Below are 18643 nucleotides of genomic sequence, written 5' to 3' on the forward strand. Positions count from 1 at the left end.
CTACCTTATTAATAACATCTATGTGTTGACACATAGAAACCCTGGTAGCCTAGTGGTTAAGTGCTACAGCTGTTAACCAAAAGGTAGGCAGTTCAAATCCACCAGGCACTCCTTGGAAACTCTATGGGGCAGTTCTACTCTGTCCTATAGGGTCGCTATGGTTGGAATCGACTCTATGGCAACAGGTTTATGTGTTGACACAGAAAGTCCAAAAAAGCATACTAGTGGTTTTCATGCTCTTTTTGGTGCTACGTAAGCTTCTGTTCAAATGAAATAAAATGTTTAGTCCTTTACAAATAAAATAGAGAACAGTTCTGGTTGTATTGTGGGTGGTAGGGTGGAACAGTGGGAGGCTAGAGCCTAGCTCACTAGATTCTCCTCTCCCCTTTTCTACATGTGGAATTCCTGAGAAACTTCTAGAGATCTGATGTTTGATACCTGGCTTCAAACTCCTGCAGAAAATTCACATTTCTAACAAGTTCCCAGGCGATGCTAATGCTGCTGGTTAGGGACTAATTCTAAGAACCACTAGTAGAGCAGTGGTTCTTAAAATTTATTAAACATAAGAATCACTTGGGGATCTTGTCAAGCAATAGACTGTGATGCAATATATCTGGGGTAGAAATGCAAATTCTCAGCAGGGGTTTGAACTAGAACAGACCAGCTTGACGCCCTGGTTTGAAATTTAGAACGGAAAAGGGAGATTTTTAATTTTTACTTAAAAAAACAAAAACAAAACCCATTGCTGTCGAGGGGACTCCGACTCATAGCGACCCTACAGGACAGAGGAGAACTGCCCCATAAGCTTTCCGAGGAGTGGCTGTTGGATTCAAACTGCCAACCTTTTGGTTAGCAGCTAAACTGTTAAGCACTGTGCCACTGGGGCTCCATTTTTTACTTAGGAGGGAATGTACTTCCTTGTTAAATTAAGCAGATAAATTAAATTAATATCTGCTTCTCTGTAACTTCTATCTATGATTCATACTTCTCCAGAGCTAAGCAGATACAGGTAAGTCTTTGTATTCTCTCTTCCACATATTCTTTATATATCTGAAGTCAGTCTTCTACTGGCTAATCATCATTCAACATTTCTCCCAAGATATATTTTTTGGATCCTCACTCCAGGTTCTATTTTGCTGAGCTTTTTGATCTACAAAAGACTCTACATAGATGCTCGCTCAGATCTTTCCTAACTCTTAAGAGTCTGACTACAGAGAGGTCACTTTTTCCCATAATCTAAATATTATACTTTTATTAAAGCATTCTAGGATGGCATGGATTTACTTATGTATATGTTTGTGTACAGGCATGTTTTTAAAGCACTGCTGGCTCATCATGTGACTGCAGTCAAGGACCCCACCCCCCGGTCTTTTACACGTGGCTTGCCATCAAATTAAGTCTCCTTTGTTGTATATGTGAGCATCGAATTTTCACCTTAAATGGAGAACTCACAGATTTACTGCCATAAGATAGCTTCATCTTGGTTGGATTCTAGAATTCTATCTGCCCTTACGATTATACGCCTTGTATTTGTCATTCTTTCAGGTTTATGTCATACATCAATTTGCTAAGTATGCTTTTTATATAAGTCACTGATAATAATGCTGGACAGGTCTGAGCTGAGGACAGATTACTAGACGCCATTCTCAAAGATCACACTGTAATGCATATTCTATACATGTTAGGAAAAATGTATTATTGTTAAATATCACAATGATACATTAGTAACATAGTAAATAAAAGGCTTTCTGCAGTGCAGAAGTTAGGAACACTATCAAGTTAGTTCTCCCAATGAAAAGCTGTAGTCTCTCATCAATATTATGAAAAATTAGAATTATAGGCTGTGGCAGGCAGAATAATGGCCCCCCCAAAGATGTCCATGTCCTAATCTCTGGATCCTGTGAATACAGGACAAAAGAGAACTTGCAGATGTGATTAAGGCTAAGGACCTTGGGATGGGGACAGTATCCTGGACTATTTGGGTGACCTCAACATAATCACACAAATATTAAAAGCAGAGGCTCTTTCCTGGCTGTGGTCAGAGGGAAATGTGGCTATGGAATGAGAGTGGTTCAGAGCAATGTGATGTAAAGGACTCAACCTGCTGTTGCTGGCTTCTAAGATGGAGGAAGCGGGCAGCAAGCTGGGGGAGGCGGCAGCCTCAAGACAATGGCAACAGCCTTCAGTTTGGTGCCAGCAGGGAATCGGGGCCCTTGGTCCTACATTCCTAAGGAACTAAATTCTGCCAGCAACCTGAATGAGTAGAAAATGGGTTCACTCCTAGTCTCCAGAAAGGAAAGCAGCCTGCTGATATCCTAATTTTAGGCTGGTGAGACTCTACCAAACGTCTGACCTACAGAAGTGAAAGATAATACATTTGTGTTTTTTTAGGCTAAGTTTGTGGTAATTCGTTATGGCAGGAACAAAAAACTAATACAAAGGTCCAGAATAATTTTAACATCTTAACCCCACCTTGTCTTTTCACCATCCCAGCCAAGTTTATGGTGTTTATTATTATAGAACACATAGGTCCAGGCACAGAAAATGTCCATGAAAACATTCAGCATTTTGAAATGGATAATGTGCTAAAAGACTTCAGATACTATGCATAAAGGCAGCTCTACCAGTATTCCCAGAAGTCTGTCAAAATTTCATTTGGGGGAAGGAAAGGGATTTTATAAAAGTTATTTTTCTTGGAATTATCCTTCTGAATCAGGTACCTACCTCTTTCTTGTTTTAAAAACAGATGACAAATTCCAGCAGCAATGGGTGACTTCAGATTTTCAACCCTTCCAAGGCTGGGAAAAACATGTCCCCGGATCAACTGGGTTGTTTTGTTGTTTTGTTTGGATCAAATCGAGAACTTACCTTCACTTACCAAATAGCTGGCTTTCACAGAGATACTCACTTATTCAGATCAACTTCGTAAGTTTGCATGTGAGGCTTATCTCCGGCCTTATCTGGATCCCACCGATAGATGGCAAATTTCTTGATTCGGGGAGCTACGGCTGCAGCTGTTTGGGCCCCACGGCAGGCCTGAAATTTTAAAAAGTTCACAAGAAGGAAAGAAAGAAATTATTAAAAATGCAAGATAAATCCTTCCATTTAGCTGGCACTATAAACTACAGCAGTGGGTATAAACCCACACATTACAGACACAAAGTCTATTTCTCCAACAAACAACAGTTAAGCATCTACCACATACCAGGCCTGGTGCTGGGGCCTGGTGCTACAGCACTTAACAGACAAAAGCTTTGCCATCATCGAACTTATTTTGTACTGAGCAAGAAAAAAACCAACCAAACCCGTAGCTGTCGACTCAATTCTGACTCATAGCGACCCTATAGGTCAGTAGAACTGCCCCACAGAGTTTCCAAGGAGTGCATGGTGGATTCGAACTGCTGACTTTTGGTTAGCAGATGTAGCTCTTAACCACTACACCTCCAGGGTTTCCAGTGAGCAAGAGAGGAATTAAATATTTACAATAAAGTGTAAAGAGTGATATTTATGGGAAAGTACGGGGTGCCTGGATGAATATAGCAGAGACTTTAAGTTAGCAAAGGCCTCACAAAGTGTTATTAAGCTGAAGCATGATGAATAGGGATTAAGGGGAAAGGGAAGTGGGTGTTACAGGTGTTAATGGCACAGTCCGGGGAGCACAGTGCAGCTGTGAGGAACTGAGAAACCTGGCAAAGGGCAGGTGGTTTGAGTTAAGGACAGAAGAGTGGCAGAGATGAGGAAGTCAAGAACGACTTAGAGTTATGTTTTCATTTTATCCCAACAGCAATGAGAAGCTAAGAAAAATTTTACTGAGGAGTGAAATAATCATTTTTATTTTTTGAGAAATATCTCACTGGTTTGAAGGGAGAACAGAGATCAGTCAGACATGATCTGGGAAAACCAGTTAGAAAGCTACTGCAGTTGTCAAAACAAGAGATGATGGGGTTTCCAGCTAGGGCAGAAAACAAAATAGAGACTACTGTATGTGAACACAAATAAGTCTAGGGACCTAACAGCTGGGTCCTCCTTTCTGTGATGATCCTACTATATCTTCCCAGCATTTACGGTCTCTGTCAATGGGCTCATGTGGCAGGTGCCACCTCAGGGGATGCTGTGAGAGGGTCAGGTTAAGCTGCGGGCCTCTGCCTTCCCTCTGTCCTTCAACCAGAGCAGTTTTTCCATAAGAACACTTTTGAAAAAAGGCTGCTTTTTGCTGAAAAAGATAAATCCAAACTCATTTTTAAAGTCACTATTTATTACTGCCAGGAACTGTATTAATGCTTTATATTAGTTACTCCACTGGATCTTCATTTTAAAGATGAGAAAAACGAAGTTCAGGGATCAAGTGATGAGCCCACAATAACACAGCTGGTGACTGGAGGAGTCAGGATCAGAACCCATGTCTGTCGGGCTCCAGGCCTCATGTTCCTAAACGCTGCGCTATTCTGTTTATCTGTGAGTACGCTCAGGTCTCCTCTTGGTACTGTCTTCTCTTTAATTAGGTCCAAACTCCTGGAGTGCATGGAACAGGTTGTGTATTACAACTCCCAGCATACCCTGTTCAGACCTCAATTCATGGTTAGGAAAAATCGAGGACATGAGCAAAAACTGAACATCAGACTATGTAAACATGTAGTTTACTTTAAATGTACCTTAGAAGGCTGAACAGTGCAACTCATATCAAGACATTAACAAACAAAACCAAAGCACCCTCTGTATATGGCATTTACTTATAATGGTAAGTCAGCAGCTAAGCAGCCCCATTCCATAGTCCTTGAAGCCCTTTCCCACTTAAACAGAAGAAACAAGGTAGAGACTATGGGGACGGCAGAGGATTGCTGTCTGTCAGTCCAAAGAGCAATTATAGGCTGAACTCTCTATTTGCATACAGAAAAATTCAGACTGTATTCCAGGCCAGCTAACTCCCTTATAAACTGTTAAAGAAAGTAAAAACTCTGAAGGTTAATTGGCTAATTACAAGGAATGCCACAGTAAAAAGTACCCACAATTAAGTGAAGCTGAAAATATAAATATTAGTAAGTCCCTGGGTAGTGCAAATGGTTAATGAGTTTGGCTGCTAATCAAAGGGCTGGAAGTTCCAATCCACCCAGGAGCACCCTGGAAGCAAGGCCTCGTGGTCTACTTCTGAAAAATCAGCCCCTGAAAATGCCATGGGGCACAGCCCTCCTCTAACAGACATCGGGTCACCACGAATCGGAATCCACGCCCCAGCAAATTTTTTTCCTTTTTTTTTAATCAATACACTGAAGAAAATGAAAGTGAAGGTGAAGACGAAAGCTGTGTTTGCCCTGTCACAAGCTGGCTAAGATAATTAACAGTAGGGAAGTCATTTCTACAAACATATTTTTTACGGTTGCTAGTTCCTGTCCAGTCAGCTCTGACTCATGAAGAGGGACCCTATTTTACACAACGGGAAACAGGTGGCGAGTGCCCCCTTGTGGTATTCAAGAGGAAGCAAAGGAAGTAACTGAAGAGAGGAACCCCCTTAGCAATCACTGATCTGTGTTCATTTCTATAGTTCTGTCAATTCGAGAATGTTATATAAATAGAATCATCTAATATGTGTAACTTTTCGGTATTGGCTCTTTTCATTCAGCATAATTTCCTGGAGATTCACCCAAGTTGCCGTGTGTATCGGTAGTTTGTTTCTTTTCATTGCTGAGTGGTACCTATGGTAAGGCTGTGTCACCGTTTGTTAAAGCATTCACCCACTGAAGGACATTTGGGTTGTTCCCAGTTCCAGCCTATTAGGAATAAAGTGGCTATACACGTTCATGCACAGAATTTTGCGTTAATATAAACCTTCATTTCTCTGGGGTAAATGCCCAAGAGTGCAAATACTGCATTGTGTAGCAGGACATGTAGCTTTGAAGGCAGCTGCCAAACTCTTTTCCAAAGTGGGTGGCTGCTGTGCCTGAGGTAGGTGACAGGGGGAAAATGCCTTTTTAAAACTGTGACTCCAAGTTTTTTAAATCTTTTTTTACCAAAACATGAATATAACTGGGAGTTTACACAGAATCCATGCTTTGGCGTTCTCAGCCCAAACGCTATGGTTCTCATCCTGATTTAGTGGTACTGTGTTCAGCACGCACCTGGATCTATCAAGCTCAGTTTCACTCCCAAAAGGCCTGTCAAAGCTGCCTACGGTACCTGCAGCAGGTCCTCACTTCAACACCTCTTTCCAATCTTAAGTATCTGTATCATGTCTAGTCAACAAAGACACCTGGCCATGCCTATCGTTCCCAAAAAGGTTAGGAATGTTCGGAAATTATGAAGAAAAAGCCTTAGATGAATGGTGTGTGACAAAGGCCATGCAGGGGTGCATCACAACTGAATGAGACAAGGCAATAAACCCCAACATGAGTTTCAGGATACCCCAAAATGTCACCCTCCCCCCGCCAAACAACTAATTTAATTCACTCTGAGGTAAAAAATATATTTTATACATTTGGTGGACCGAGGGAAAGCTAACAAGAATGAAGGGAGAACATACTGAAATCAAAATGCCCAGAGGCCATGGTTTAAAAGCGATGAAGCTTTGCTCATCTTGAGGGCTGCACAGAGTAGAGAAATCTAAAAATTGGTTATGGAGGAGGTGTGGCAGAAGTACAAGCAGTAATGACAGTAATAATAACTGCTTTCGTTCACTGAGCCCTTACTATGTGCCAAACTAAAAAACCAAACCCATTGCTGTCAAGTCGATTCTGACGCATAGCTACCCTATATGCTTCACATTTCCACCAGGAGAGCTGATTATTCTCAGTTAAAAGATGAGGACAAGATCATAAAACAGAAGAGTCAGGATTCAAACGCAGGTCATGTGACTCCAGAGCCCAACTTTTTAGACACTACAGCAGTGGTGAAAATGCAAGCGCAAAATAAATGGCACAACGAGAATTCCTTTCCCCAAGCTGATCCAAGGAACAACGGAAGTTGTTACTCGACTCACAGGATCAGCAAGATCTTGGGCAATAGCTGGCCTAGACATACTTTCATACATTCATTTATTTGTTTAATAAATAATTGTGGAGTGCCTACTATGTTCCAGGGACTGTTCCAGGCTCCGGGGATCGAGTACAAATAAGACAAATATTCCAACCTAGAGGAGCTTACACAGTAACTGGGGGAGAGACACAAATAACATCTATAGCATGTCAGGGGGTGATAAATGCAATAGAGGGGAAAAAAAAGGAAGGGGGACGGGGTCCCGAGTGGGGATGCTAGAGTTCTAAATGGGAATACATCACTGAAAAGGTGACAGCTGAGCAAAGCCCTGACGCAGGTGAGAAAGCAAGCCAAGCATACACCTAGGGGAGGAGCCAATCAGGCATATGAGACACTGAGCACAAAGACCTTCAGGTGTGATGTGTTTGAAGAACAAGAAGGTGGCCAGTGTAGTGAGAATGGAATGAGCCCCAGGGACAGGAATAGGTGATAAGATCAGAAAGATAATAAAAGAGCCAAAATCATGTGCGGCCTTGTAAGGATTATGCCTTTCATTCTGAGTAAGATGGAAAACTCCTGAAAGGTTTGGAGCAGAGGAGTGACTTAAATTTTGAAAGGATCATTTTGGTTACTGTTTTGAGAATCAACTGTACAGATACAAAAATGAAAACAAGGACACCAGGTCTTAAGAAGAAATTGTAGTCACCAGCTAAGAGATGACGGTGGCTTGAACCAGGCTGGTGGTTATGGAGGTGGTGAGAAGTGGTTAGTTTCCAGATACATTTTAAGAAAGAAATGGCAGGATTTGCTCATAGACTGGCTATGAGAATGAGGGAAAGAATCAAAGATGACTCCAAAATTTTTCACCCAAACAATATGAAGAATGGAAGTGCCATCAACCGAGATGGGAAGAGAAAGCCAATTTGTGTGCAGGGGGTAGAGGGGTGGGGGAAGAGAAGAAGTGCCAAAATGTTGGTTTGGGGCAAGCAAAGCTTAATATGTATATTAGACATCCACGTGGAGATTTTGAGAACATAATTGGGTAACCATCTTAATCTGGAGATCTGGGGCAAGGCCTGGGCTGAAGACATAAATTTGAGAGTTATCAGCATACAGGTTGTCACGGATTGAATTGTGTCCCCCAAAGATATCTGTTGACTTGGCTGGGTCATGATTCCCAGTGTTGTATGACTGTCCACCATTTTATCATCTGATGTGATCTATGTGTTGTAAATCCTATCACCATGATGTAATAAGATGAATTAGCGGTAGTTACAGTGATGAGATCTACAAGGTTAGATAGTGTCTTAAGTCAATCTCTTCTGAGATATAAAAGAGGGAAGTGAGCAGAGAGACATGGGGACCTCATACCACCAAGAAAGCAGTGCCAGGAGCACAGTGTGTGCTTTGGACCTGAGGTTCCTGCGCTGAGATGCTCCAAGACCAAGGGAAGGGTGATGACAAAGACCTTCCTCCAGAGCTGACAGAGAGAGAGCCTTCCCCTGGAGCCGGCACCCTGAATTTGGACTTGGACCCTACTACACTATGAGAGAATAAATTTCTCTGTTAAAGCCATCCACTTGTGGTATTTCTTTTATAGCAGCACTAGGTGACTAAGATACAGTTAGAGGTAACTAAAGCCCCAGAAGAGTGAACGTACACAGAAAAAGAGACCTAAGGACTGAGCCCCAGTGTTTATAGCTTAGGGAGATGAGGAGAAATTAGGAAAAGGAGAGAGAAGGAACAGCCAATGTGGGAGGTGGAAAACCTGGAGACTGGGATGTCCTGGATGCCAGGTGAAGAAAGTGTTTCTAGGAGGGAGTGAACAGGACCGACAAACACTTCAGAGAGAAAAGTAAGAACTGACTAAGAAGTGACCACTGAATTTAACAAAGTAGAGGTGACAGTGAAGTGACGAGGATGAAAAACCTGACTGGAATATGTTAGAAAATGAGAGGAGACAAAATTTGGACAGTGAGCTTAGACATCTCTTTTGAGAAGTTTTCCTATAAACATGAACAGAGAAATGGGATGGTGCCTGGATTAAAAAAAAAAAAAATATATATATATATATATATCATTTAATTCAATCAACTTTTAAAAAAATTCCATATGCAGGCTAAACTGATAATTCAAGTCCCCTATTTACACAGAATTATATTTTAAATTTAAATGGCTTTGAACATTAAGTTCTTTTTTTTTTTTCCCTTAAACTCCCTATTCCCTATGTTGTACACAGGGTTGCTATGAATTGGAACTGACTCAACGGCACCTAACAACATTCCCTCCTTACAGCCAGAATGCTCCTTAGAAGCAAGGATGGCAAGACTTCATCTTATATACTTTGGACAAGTTATCAGGAGGGACCAGTCCCTGGAGAAGGACATCATGCTTGGTAAAGTAGAGCGTTAGTGAAACAGAGGAAGAGCCTCAATGAGATAGACTGACACAGTGGCCGTGACAATGAGCTAAGGCGTAACGATTATAAGAAAGGCGCAGGACCAGGCAGTGTTTCGTTCTGTTGTTGCCATGAGTCAGAGCCAACCCTACAGCACCTAACAGCAACAACCACCACTACCCACCATCCCTGGTAACCACTAATCTTTTGACTCAATGGATTTGCCCATTTTAGATGTTTCATGCAAGTGAGAGCATACAGTCATTTGTCCTTTTGTTTCTGACTTATTTCAGTGAGCATAATGTTTTTATTATGGTCCTGATAGGAATGACAGAATTTGTTCATAAATTGGATATGGGAGTGAGCAGAAGAGTCAAGGATGACTTCAAGACTTTTGACCAAAGCAATATGAAGGACAGAACTGCCATCAACTGAGATGGGAGGAGAAAGCTGATGTGTGTGCAGGGGTTAGAGGGGTGGGGGAAGAGAAGTGTCAGGACTTTGGTTTGGGGCAATAGTTGACGTTCAGCCATTTCAGGAGGCAGCATATGATCAAGAACCAATGGTACTGTAGGCACTGAAAAAGGCACTGGCAAAAAACAAGGCTCCAGGAACTGATGGAATACCAACTGATACCAATTTCAACAAACAGATGCAGTGCTGGAAGTGTTCACTCATCCTGTCAAGAAATTTGGAAGACAGCTACCTGGCCAACTGACTGGAAGAGATCCATATATGTGCCTACTGCAAAGAAAGGTGATCCAATGGAATGTGAAAATTATTGAACAATATCACTAATATCAGGTGCAAGTAAAATTCTGTTGAAGATAAATCAAAAACAGTTGCAGCAGCACATTGACAGGAACTGCAAGAAATTCAAGCCGGATTCAGAAGATGATGTGGAATGAGGGACATCACTGCTGATGTCAGATGGATCTTGGCTGGAAGCACAGAATACCAGAAAGATGTTTATCTGTGTTTTATCGACTATGCAGAGGCATTTAACTGTGTGGATCATAAGGAATTAAGGATAACATTGCAAAGAGTGGGAATTTCAGAACACTTAATTGTGCTCATGCAGAACTTGTACAGAGACCAAGAGCCAGTTGTTCAAACAGAACGAGGGCATACTGCGTGTTTTAAAATCAGGTAAGGTGTACGTCAGGGTTGTATCTTTTCACCATACATATTCAACCTCTATGCTGGGCAAATAATCTGAGAAGCTGGACTATATGAAGAATGCAATACGCAGATGACACAACCTTGCTTGCTGAAAGTGAAGAGGACTTGAAGCATTTATTGACGAAGATCAAATACAGCCTTCAGTACGGATTACACCTTAACATAAAGAAAACAAAAATCCTCACAACTGGACCAATAAACATGATAAATGGAGAAAATACTGAAGTTGTCACAGATTTCATTTTACTTGAATCCACGATCAATATCCATGGGCACAACAGTCAAGAAATCAAAAGACGCATTGCCTTGGGCAAATCTGCTGCAAAGGACTTCTTTAACACGTTAAAAAGCAAAAATATCACCCTGAGGACTACGGCGCATCTGACCCAAGCCACGGTATTGTCAATTGCCTCATGCATGTGAGAGCTGGACAACAAATAAGGAAGACTGAAGAAGAATGACGCATTTGAATTATGGTGTTGGTGAGGAATACTGAATACACTATGGACTGCCAGAAGAACAGAAACCCTGGTGGCTTAGTGGTTAAGTGCTATGGCTGCTAACCAAAAGGTCGATCAAATCTGCCAGGCACTCCTTGGAAACTCTATGCAGCAGTCCTACTCTGTCCTATAGGGTTGCTATGAGTTGGAATCGACTCGATGGCACTGGGTTTGGTTTTGGTTTTGCCAGAAGAATGAACGGATCTGTCTTTGAAGAAGTACAGCCAGAATGCTTCTTAGAAGTGAGGATGGTGAGACTTCATCTCACATACTTTGGATACGTTATCAGGAAGGACCAGTCCCTAGAGAAGGACATCATGCTTGGTAAAGCAGAAGGTCAGTGAAAAAGAGGAAGACCCTTAATGAGATGGTCTGACACAGTGGCAGCAACAGTGGGCTCAAACATAGCAACGACTGTGAGGTTGGAGCAGGACCAGGCAGTGTTTTGTTCTGTTGTACGTAGGGTCACTATGAGTCAGGATCAACTCGATGGCCCCTGACAACATTTTCAAGGTTCATCCATGGGGTGGTGTGTATCATAACTTCATTTCTCTTTATGGCTGAAAAACACTCCATTGTATGTATATACCACATTTTGTTATTCCCTTCAACGGCTGATGGCCACTTGAGTCGTTTCCGCATTTTGGCTATTGTGAATAGCGTTGGAATGAACATAACTGTACACGTGTCTGAATTGTTGCTTTCAACTATTTTGGGTATACATACCCAGGAGTGAAACTGCTGAGTCATGTGGTAATTCTATATTTAACTTTTTAAGAACCGCCAAATCCTTTTCCACAGCAGCTACACTAGTTTACATTCCCACCAGCAATGTTAAGAGTGTTCCAGTTGCTCCACATCCTCGCCCAACATTTGCTATATGCTTTTTTTTTAATTAATTTTTATTAAGCTTCAAGTGAACATTTACCATTCCAATCAGTCTGTCACACGTAGGTTTACATACATCTTACACCCTTCTCCCACTTGCTCTCCCCCTATTGAGTCAGCCCTTACAGTCTCTCGTTTCGTGCCAATTTTGCCATCTTCCCTCTCTCTCTATCTTCCCATCCCCCCTCCAGTCAAGAGCTGCCAACTGCTATATGCTTTTTGTTTTATTTTTTAATAATGGCCATCTGAGTGGGTGTGAAGTGGTATCTCACAGATATGTTTTTTTAAGATAGGAGAAATTACAGCACGCTTGTGTGCAGGGGATAATGATCCGATAGAGAAGAAAAAACCACTAATGCAGGGGGGAGAGGAGAATTATTGGAGAGGCATCCTTGAATAGTGAGAAAGGCTGGGAGCTAGTGCACATGTGAAGGGAGGAGAGCATTGCTAGTGCTCTCAAGTAACAGGAAGGAAAAGAGGGCATATGAGTAGAGGCAGGCAGGTAGGAAAAAAGTTGAGTTTTTTTCCCTTGTTGCTTGCCCAGCAATTTTACACTACAAATCCACAATAAATGAGGGTCGTTCAAAAGCATGCCTATCTCAACCTACAAGACTAATAAGTATTCAGGGCAGGGAGTATATTTCTAGGAAATCTTAGGTAAGATTAACTTCACGGTTTGTAATTTGAGGAAAGAAGCAAGATAATCAACAACCAGACTGAGCTGGACTGAGAAGGATAAGAGGGGTGGATTCTGGATCGTGTTGAGGGCCGGTTGTTGTTCCTCTAGAAAAACTTTAAGGAGCAGGCTTGGAGCTGGACAGAACGGATAGAGATTTGGAGGCGGGGGAGGAAGGTGGGAAGGAGTGGAAAAAGGCAAGGTGGTCTGTACCAAGATAAGCCTGACTAACACAGAAAGGGCAGGCTTGTTTCTGATGTGTGTGTGTGGCATTGTATAATATTCGGAACTCAAGCTCTGGAGCATGGAAGACCTGCATTCAAATCCAGACTCTACCACTTACTAGCTGTGTGTCCTTTGGAAAATTACTTAACCTCTCTGATTCTATATTCTCCTTTGTAAATGGGCGGGGGATATTAATATCTACCTCAAAAGATTATCGGAGGGTCAAGCTCTTAGCATAGCTTAGAAAATAATTTCTACTTTTCAATACTGGCAAAATCACTAGTTCTTGTATTATTTGGACTGGCAGATTGGTATCCCAAGCCCTGTCAGTGCTAGGAGTATAATTAGAAACACAACTGTAAGTAGGTGGTCCTTGCCTTGAAGGAGTTCATGGTTTAGATTAATAAATAAGGCAACATGAACAGCAGTTAATATATTACAGTTAAATACTTAAACGCAGAATTGTGGTTCAGTGGTTCGTACTATATGCATAAAATGAATCCAGAAGGTGAATCCTGCTGTGTCTAGAGTCTTAGGACACAGGTTATACATCAAGTTCACTACTGATTCTTTTGAGGTGGCTTTTGTGGGTCTGAATGCATACTCCTATTTGAGAGACTTTATTTCTGTTGCTCTCAGGAGGCCCTGAAATGGCCCTGCCAGGAATTACAACACTGACCTATGAAACTAGCTTTCTCCACACTTCATTCTTGGAAGAGAGGCCTGAGCTTTAGAACTCACTCTCATTGGTGGGGCTCTCACAACGCAACTGTTTGTTTAGCACCTATAAAAGGAATTGGCAAACAAAGTCACTATCAATCATCAATTTAATGGTCTGAGGACATGAGCTTGAGGCTCTGGTAGGCAGTCCTCTCCCCCTTACAGAAATACTGATGCAGAAGGAGTGAATGACTTATCCAAATTCCCATACAGTATGTTGGAAAGAGCCAGGATTAGAAAGCAGGCCACATGTGATGTTACGCAGCCATAGCAAGCACTTAAGATGAGAGATGTTCTCATGTAAGTGCAAGACACAAATCTGTTTTGGAAGAAGTAGCGCCAAAACGTTCCTTGGAACTGAGGATGGCGAGACTTTGTCTCACATCTTTTGGACATGTGGACCAATCCCTGGAGAAGGGCATCATGCTTGGTAGAGGATCAGCGAAAAAGAGGAAGTCCCTCAAGAGACGGAATGACACAGTGGCTGCAATAATGGGCTCAAACACAGCAATCATTGCGAGGATGGTACAAGATCAGGCAATTTTATACATAAGGTCGCTATGAGTTGGAGCCAACTTGATGGCACCTAAGAACAACAAGTGCAAGAAGGGGAAAGGAACTAATATTTCTTGTATACCTAACACGTGCCAGGATCTGTGCTAGTTTTTCATGTGTTGTGTTTAAAAAAACTAAGTTTAGGTCCTGGATCTGCCAGTTCTTGGGTGTGATACTTTAAGTATGTAAAAAATTTTTCTTTCTAGAGCCTCAGTTTTCCAGTCTTTAAAGAGGAGGTAAGAATACCTGCTTGCCCACCTCACAGGGGTTGCTGAAGAGCTCAGAAGAAATTCAAAAGGGATATGTAAATCCTTAGTCCCTTATTAGGGAACTCTGGTGGTGCAGTGGTTAAGCACTTGGCAAGGTCAGCGGTTACAAACCCACCAACTGTTCTGTGGGCGAAAGATGTGGCAGTTTGCTCCTTTAAAGATTTACAGCCTTGGAAACCCTATAGGGCAGCTCTACTCTGTCCTATAGGGTCGCTGTGAGTCGGAATTGACTCAGCAGCAATGGGTTTGGTTTTCTGGGTTTTAGTCCCTTATCGAGGAGCTCTGTTGGTTCAGTGGTTAAAAGCTAGGCTGCTAAACCGAAAGGTGAGCGGTTTGAACCCATGAACTGCTCTGCGGGAGAAAGATGTGGCAGTCTGTTTCTACAGAGATTTACGGCTTTTCTAGGAAACCCTATGTAACAGTTCTATCCTGTCCCATAGGGTTGCTATGAGTCGGAACTGACCTGACAGCAAAGGGTTTATTTTTTTCGAAGTCCCTTATTACATAATGGTAATTTCCCTTCTTCTTCTAAGTGGGAAGGATGCAGATAGGAAGTGTGTAGTTCCCTGACAATACAAGGGATTTGAGAAAACCTGTCACTGCACGCTGAATTATGGATAAGAACAGCGCCAAGTTCTGTACCTATGTGACTCCTTGACAACTGTATGAGATCGTTATTATTATACCGTTTTAATAGACAGGGACACTGAGAGGATACCAGTGTGACTTTGGATGACACTGGTTTAAGGAGCCCAGTCTTTCCTGCAGCCCCACGCTGGGGAGGGGTCCGAATCCTTCAGTGAGTGAGTGGATTTCCCCCATCTCTCCCTTCCCATACCCTTCCCTGGCAATTTACCTGTCCTTTCCCTACTAATCCCACTCCAGTTGTTCTTTACGGGGTCTTCAATCTTGCACTCTGGAGGAGTGAGTGAACTCGCTTCCCAGTTCCTGTCCCTTACACTCCTGCAGGTCTTCCTTTTCCACAGTGGCAGAAAAAAGCCTTGGAACTCGTTTGCCATATGACCTTGAGCAATTCAAGTCCTTTCTTTGAACTTCAAAAAAAAAAAAATCTCTAAAATATCGCCTACGCCTGACCCACCGTTGCAAGACTCAGGAGAATACAGGACAAGGATGCTCCAAGTCAAAACCAAATCACTGCAGGTGTGAGGGGGTCTCCGCCTTCCTGAGGCCTTGTCCTGTGCCCCCCAGCTTCTATTTCTCCTGCCGCCCCCTCAGCTCCAAGCAGTCTCCGTGACCTTCAAATCTCCCCTCTTCCCGAGGTCTCGCGGCTCACCTGCAGGCAGGCTCCGCCAAGGGTAGTGGCCGGGAACCAGCGCCTCAAGGAGACTCCAACCACGGCTGCCATCTTGACTCCTGACGTCGAGCCCCACCCCTTCGCTGTCCGCCCGCGTCCCACCAAACACCGCGGCGCCGAGCCAGCGTCCACCAGGACCCGCTAGCCGTGTAGGAGCCACCAAGTGCGAGCTGACTTCCGGTTTCCGCGGCGGGAGGCGGGAAGGCGGAGAGAGCCAAGAAGAGCATGCGCATTTGGACGCCTGGCTTTCTGCGTTACTGAGGTGACCTTAAGAGACGAACAAAGAGGGAAGGCGGCCAGAAGTGGGTGGGACTAAGACCAAGAGAAGGCGGAGCCATTACTTGAAGTCGCCGTCCAGGTTTTAACCACCCTCTTTCTGAAATGAGTCCTGGGGGCACAGTGGTTAAGCGTTCGGTTGCTCACCAAAAGGTCGCAGTTCGTACCCACTAGCTGGTCCTCGGAGACCCTATGGGGCAGTTCTGCTCTGTCCTATGGGGTCGCCATGAGTCGTAATTGACTTGATGGTAACGGTTTTTATTCTGAAAACTTGGCAGTCACATCTCTCTTTCGCCAGTGGCTTTAGTAGTAGACACAGTGCTGTTTGCCTGGTAGTGTACAGATGTTAGCACTAAGACTCCGTGGCTCGGAGAAGCCACTCTCGGGTAAATCGGGACGGTTGGTGAATGAACTGAGGTGATCTCAGAGGTGACTGGCAAAGCTGTCATTCCTTCATCCATTCATTCATTTAAAAATATGCGTCCAGCATCTACCGTGTGCCAGGCGCTGGACTGTGGGGCGTTACAGTGAGTGAGCAAGCTGGCTGCAGTCATTACCCTCACTGAGGTGGAGATGGGCAATTACAATTGGCAGTTACTATCCAGTGAGCTCTGTCCTGTAGAACAGGTGAGCACAGAGAAGGGCACCTAGACGTTGGGGGCTTAGCCATTTAGTGTCAGAAACTGTTTTGAGCACCTAAAAAAAACTCCAAAACCAGTTGTCATCAAGCTGATTCCTACTGATGGCGAGCCCATTGTGTCTGAGTAGAACTGTGCTCCACTGGATTTTCAGTGGCTTCTTTTTGGAAGCAGATTGCTAGGTCTTTCCAATCTTTGAGTTAGTAGCTGAGTGGGTTAACTGTTTGCACTCACTATGTGCCAAACATTATGATCTATCACCTCACCTAATCCCCACAACACTCCTGTGGGAGAGTTTTTTTAGTCTTTATTTTTGTCATCTCAACTGGTTTTTCCAGACCCCTCAGTGGGTCATCTCAGAGCCTGCCTCACTTTGGGAATTTAATTACCTTGTGCAGGGCACTGGAGTCCTCCAAGTCACTTAGTGTCTTCAGTCACCTCAGGCGTTTATGTAGGTTGTTAACTTTGCAAGTACCTGTGTTTCCCAGGAATGATGGTTTTTCCTCTCTGCCAGTTGTTTTTTCACATACGAAGGACACCTTTTTATGGTCTTTGGTTTCCAGATTCACAGCTCATCTAGATGCCGCTGGAGAAATTAAAAAGACTAGACGAATTGGTTAGATGGGCCTGAGATTCTGGATTCCTCCACTGGAATTTGGCTACATTGCTAGTGTGGCCTCATTACAGGAAATGTGTAGTGAGGCCATGAGAAACAGCCTAAACCCTTTGGACGAACTGTGAATGTTCCCCTCACAGCCATATGACCTTTGTCATCTCTGGCCTATAGCTTTCTTGCCTGTATTATCAAATGTTGGGCCCACTGACTCAAGATTCTGTGATGCACGTGGCTGCCTTGGGAGGCTGCCTTGGAGGTGGTAACTGGTGACAAGGCTAAGATCACCTTGACTTTTCACTGGAACTCACCCAACATTGGAGTAAGGCTCTCTGTGTCTGCCCCCTCAGCTCCTCCTCTGAGGAGCCTTGGTGATACAGTGGTTGTAATGCTTGGCTGGTAACTGAAAGGTCAGCAGTTCTAACCCAACAGCAGCTCCTCAGGAGAAAGATGTGGTAGTCCGCTTCGTAAAGATTTCAGCCTTGGAAACCCTATGAGGCAGTTTTATTTTGTCCTATAGGGTCGCTATGAGTTGGAATCGACTTGATGGCAGTGGGTTTGGTTTTTTGGTTTTTGGTATCTGCCCCTAAGGGACCTCTTGGGTTACCCAAATTAGCTGCAATTGTGGGAAGACTGTCATTCTCCCCGTAGCCCCGTCCTGGCTGAGTTGTCTTGTTTTCTGAGATGAGGGAAGACTGTCCTCCCTGCCAAGGGACATATTGCTAGAGAATTGGTCCCCTTGGCATTTTCAGAGTTCTTTTATCCCAAAGGCAGATATCCCCTAGATAACTATATTTTTCCCAGGTCACCTTGGAAAAAACAGTCTGAGGCCAGTAGAAGTGAGACCTTGATTTATGGAGGGGCTTTTGGTGCCAAAGGACCCACGCGCCCTGCAGTCACATCATTCCTGGGCGTCGTGGGGATTTGGGGAGCTCAAAGTTGTGGAGAAATAAAGTCCCGGGCGGCTGCACCTCCGCCCTGAACTTTGGGATTCCAGAAAAGCACAGCTGCAGAGAGACTCAGAGATTTTCATGGTCTGTCCCTGACGTGTCTTCCCAAGGTGTCCTTGTGATAAGACCCAGGTTCTTTTGTTTGTTTCCACTTGTCTAGAGAGTGAAGTATTGCTTTTCACCAGTCTGCTAGGTATTTTATATTTATAATGAACCTCATCACTTGCAAATATGTTTATATAAATAGTTATATTTAGTCCCACAGCAACCCTTTTGGGTTGGAGTAACTCTCCCCATTTTACAGACTCTCTTAGTTTTTGGGTAATGGGAAAGGTGAGCAACCCTTTAGGAGCTGTTTCGCCCCTAAGGGCTTGAAATCACATCCAGAATTAAAAATTAAAGACAAAAAAACATAGTGTTCTATCAAGTGTCCTTTGTACGATCAAGTACATTTCTAGAATCTTGTGATTTA

General features: G+C 43.4%; 1 protein-coding gene across 1 annotated transcript in view; it reads right to left on the bottom strand.

Moving 5' to 3' along the window:
• Nucleotides 1-15851, bottom strand: part of SDHB (succinate dehydrogenase complex iron sulfur subunit B) — a 36949-nt gene extending 21098 nt beyond the window's left edge. The window contains exons 1-2 of the mRNA XM_003413444.3: nt 15674-15851; nt 2909-3036 (exon numbers count right to left, since the gene is read on the bottom strand). Coding sequence (XP_003413492.1) covers nt 2909-3036; nt 15674-15745 — 200 coding nt within the window. The 5' untranslated portion in view covers nt 15746-15851. The remainder of the gene's footprint in view (nt 1-2908; nt 3037-15673) is intronic.
• Nucleotides 15852-18643: the final 2792 nt, after the last annotated feature.

The sequence above is a fragment of the Loxodonta africana genome, chromosome 3 (assembly GCF_030014295.1).
Source record: "Loxodonta africana isolate mLoxAfr1 chromosome 3, mLoxAfr1.hap2, whole genome shotgun sequence".
Taxonomy (NCBI): domain Eukaryota; kingdom Metazoa; phylum Chordata; class Mammalia; order Proboscidea; family Elephantidae; genus Loxodonta; species Loxodonta africana.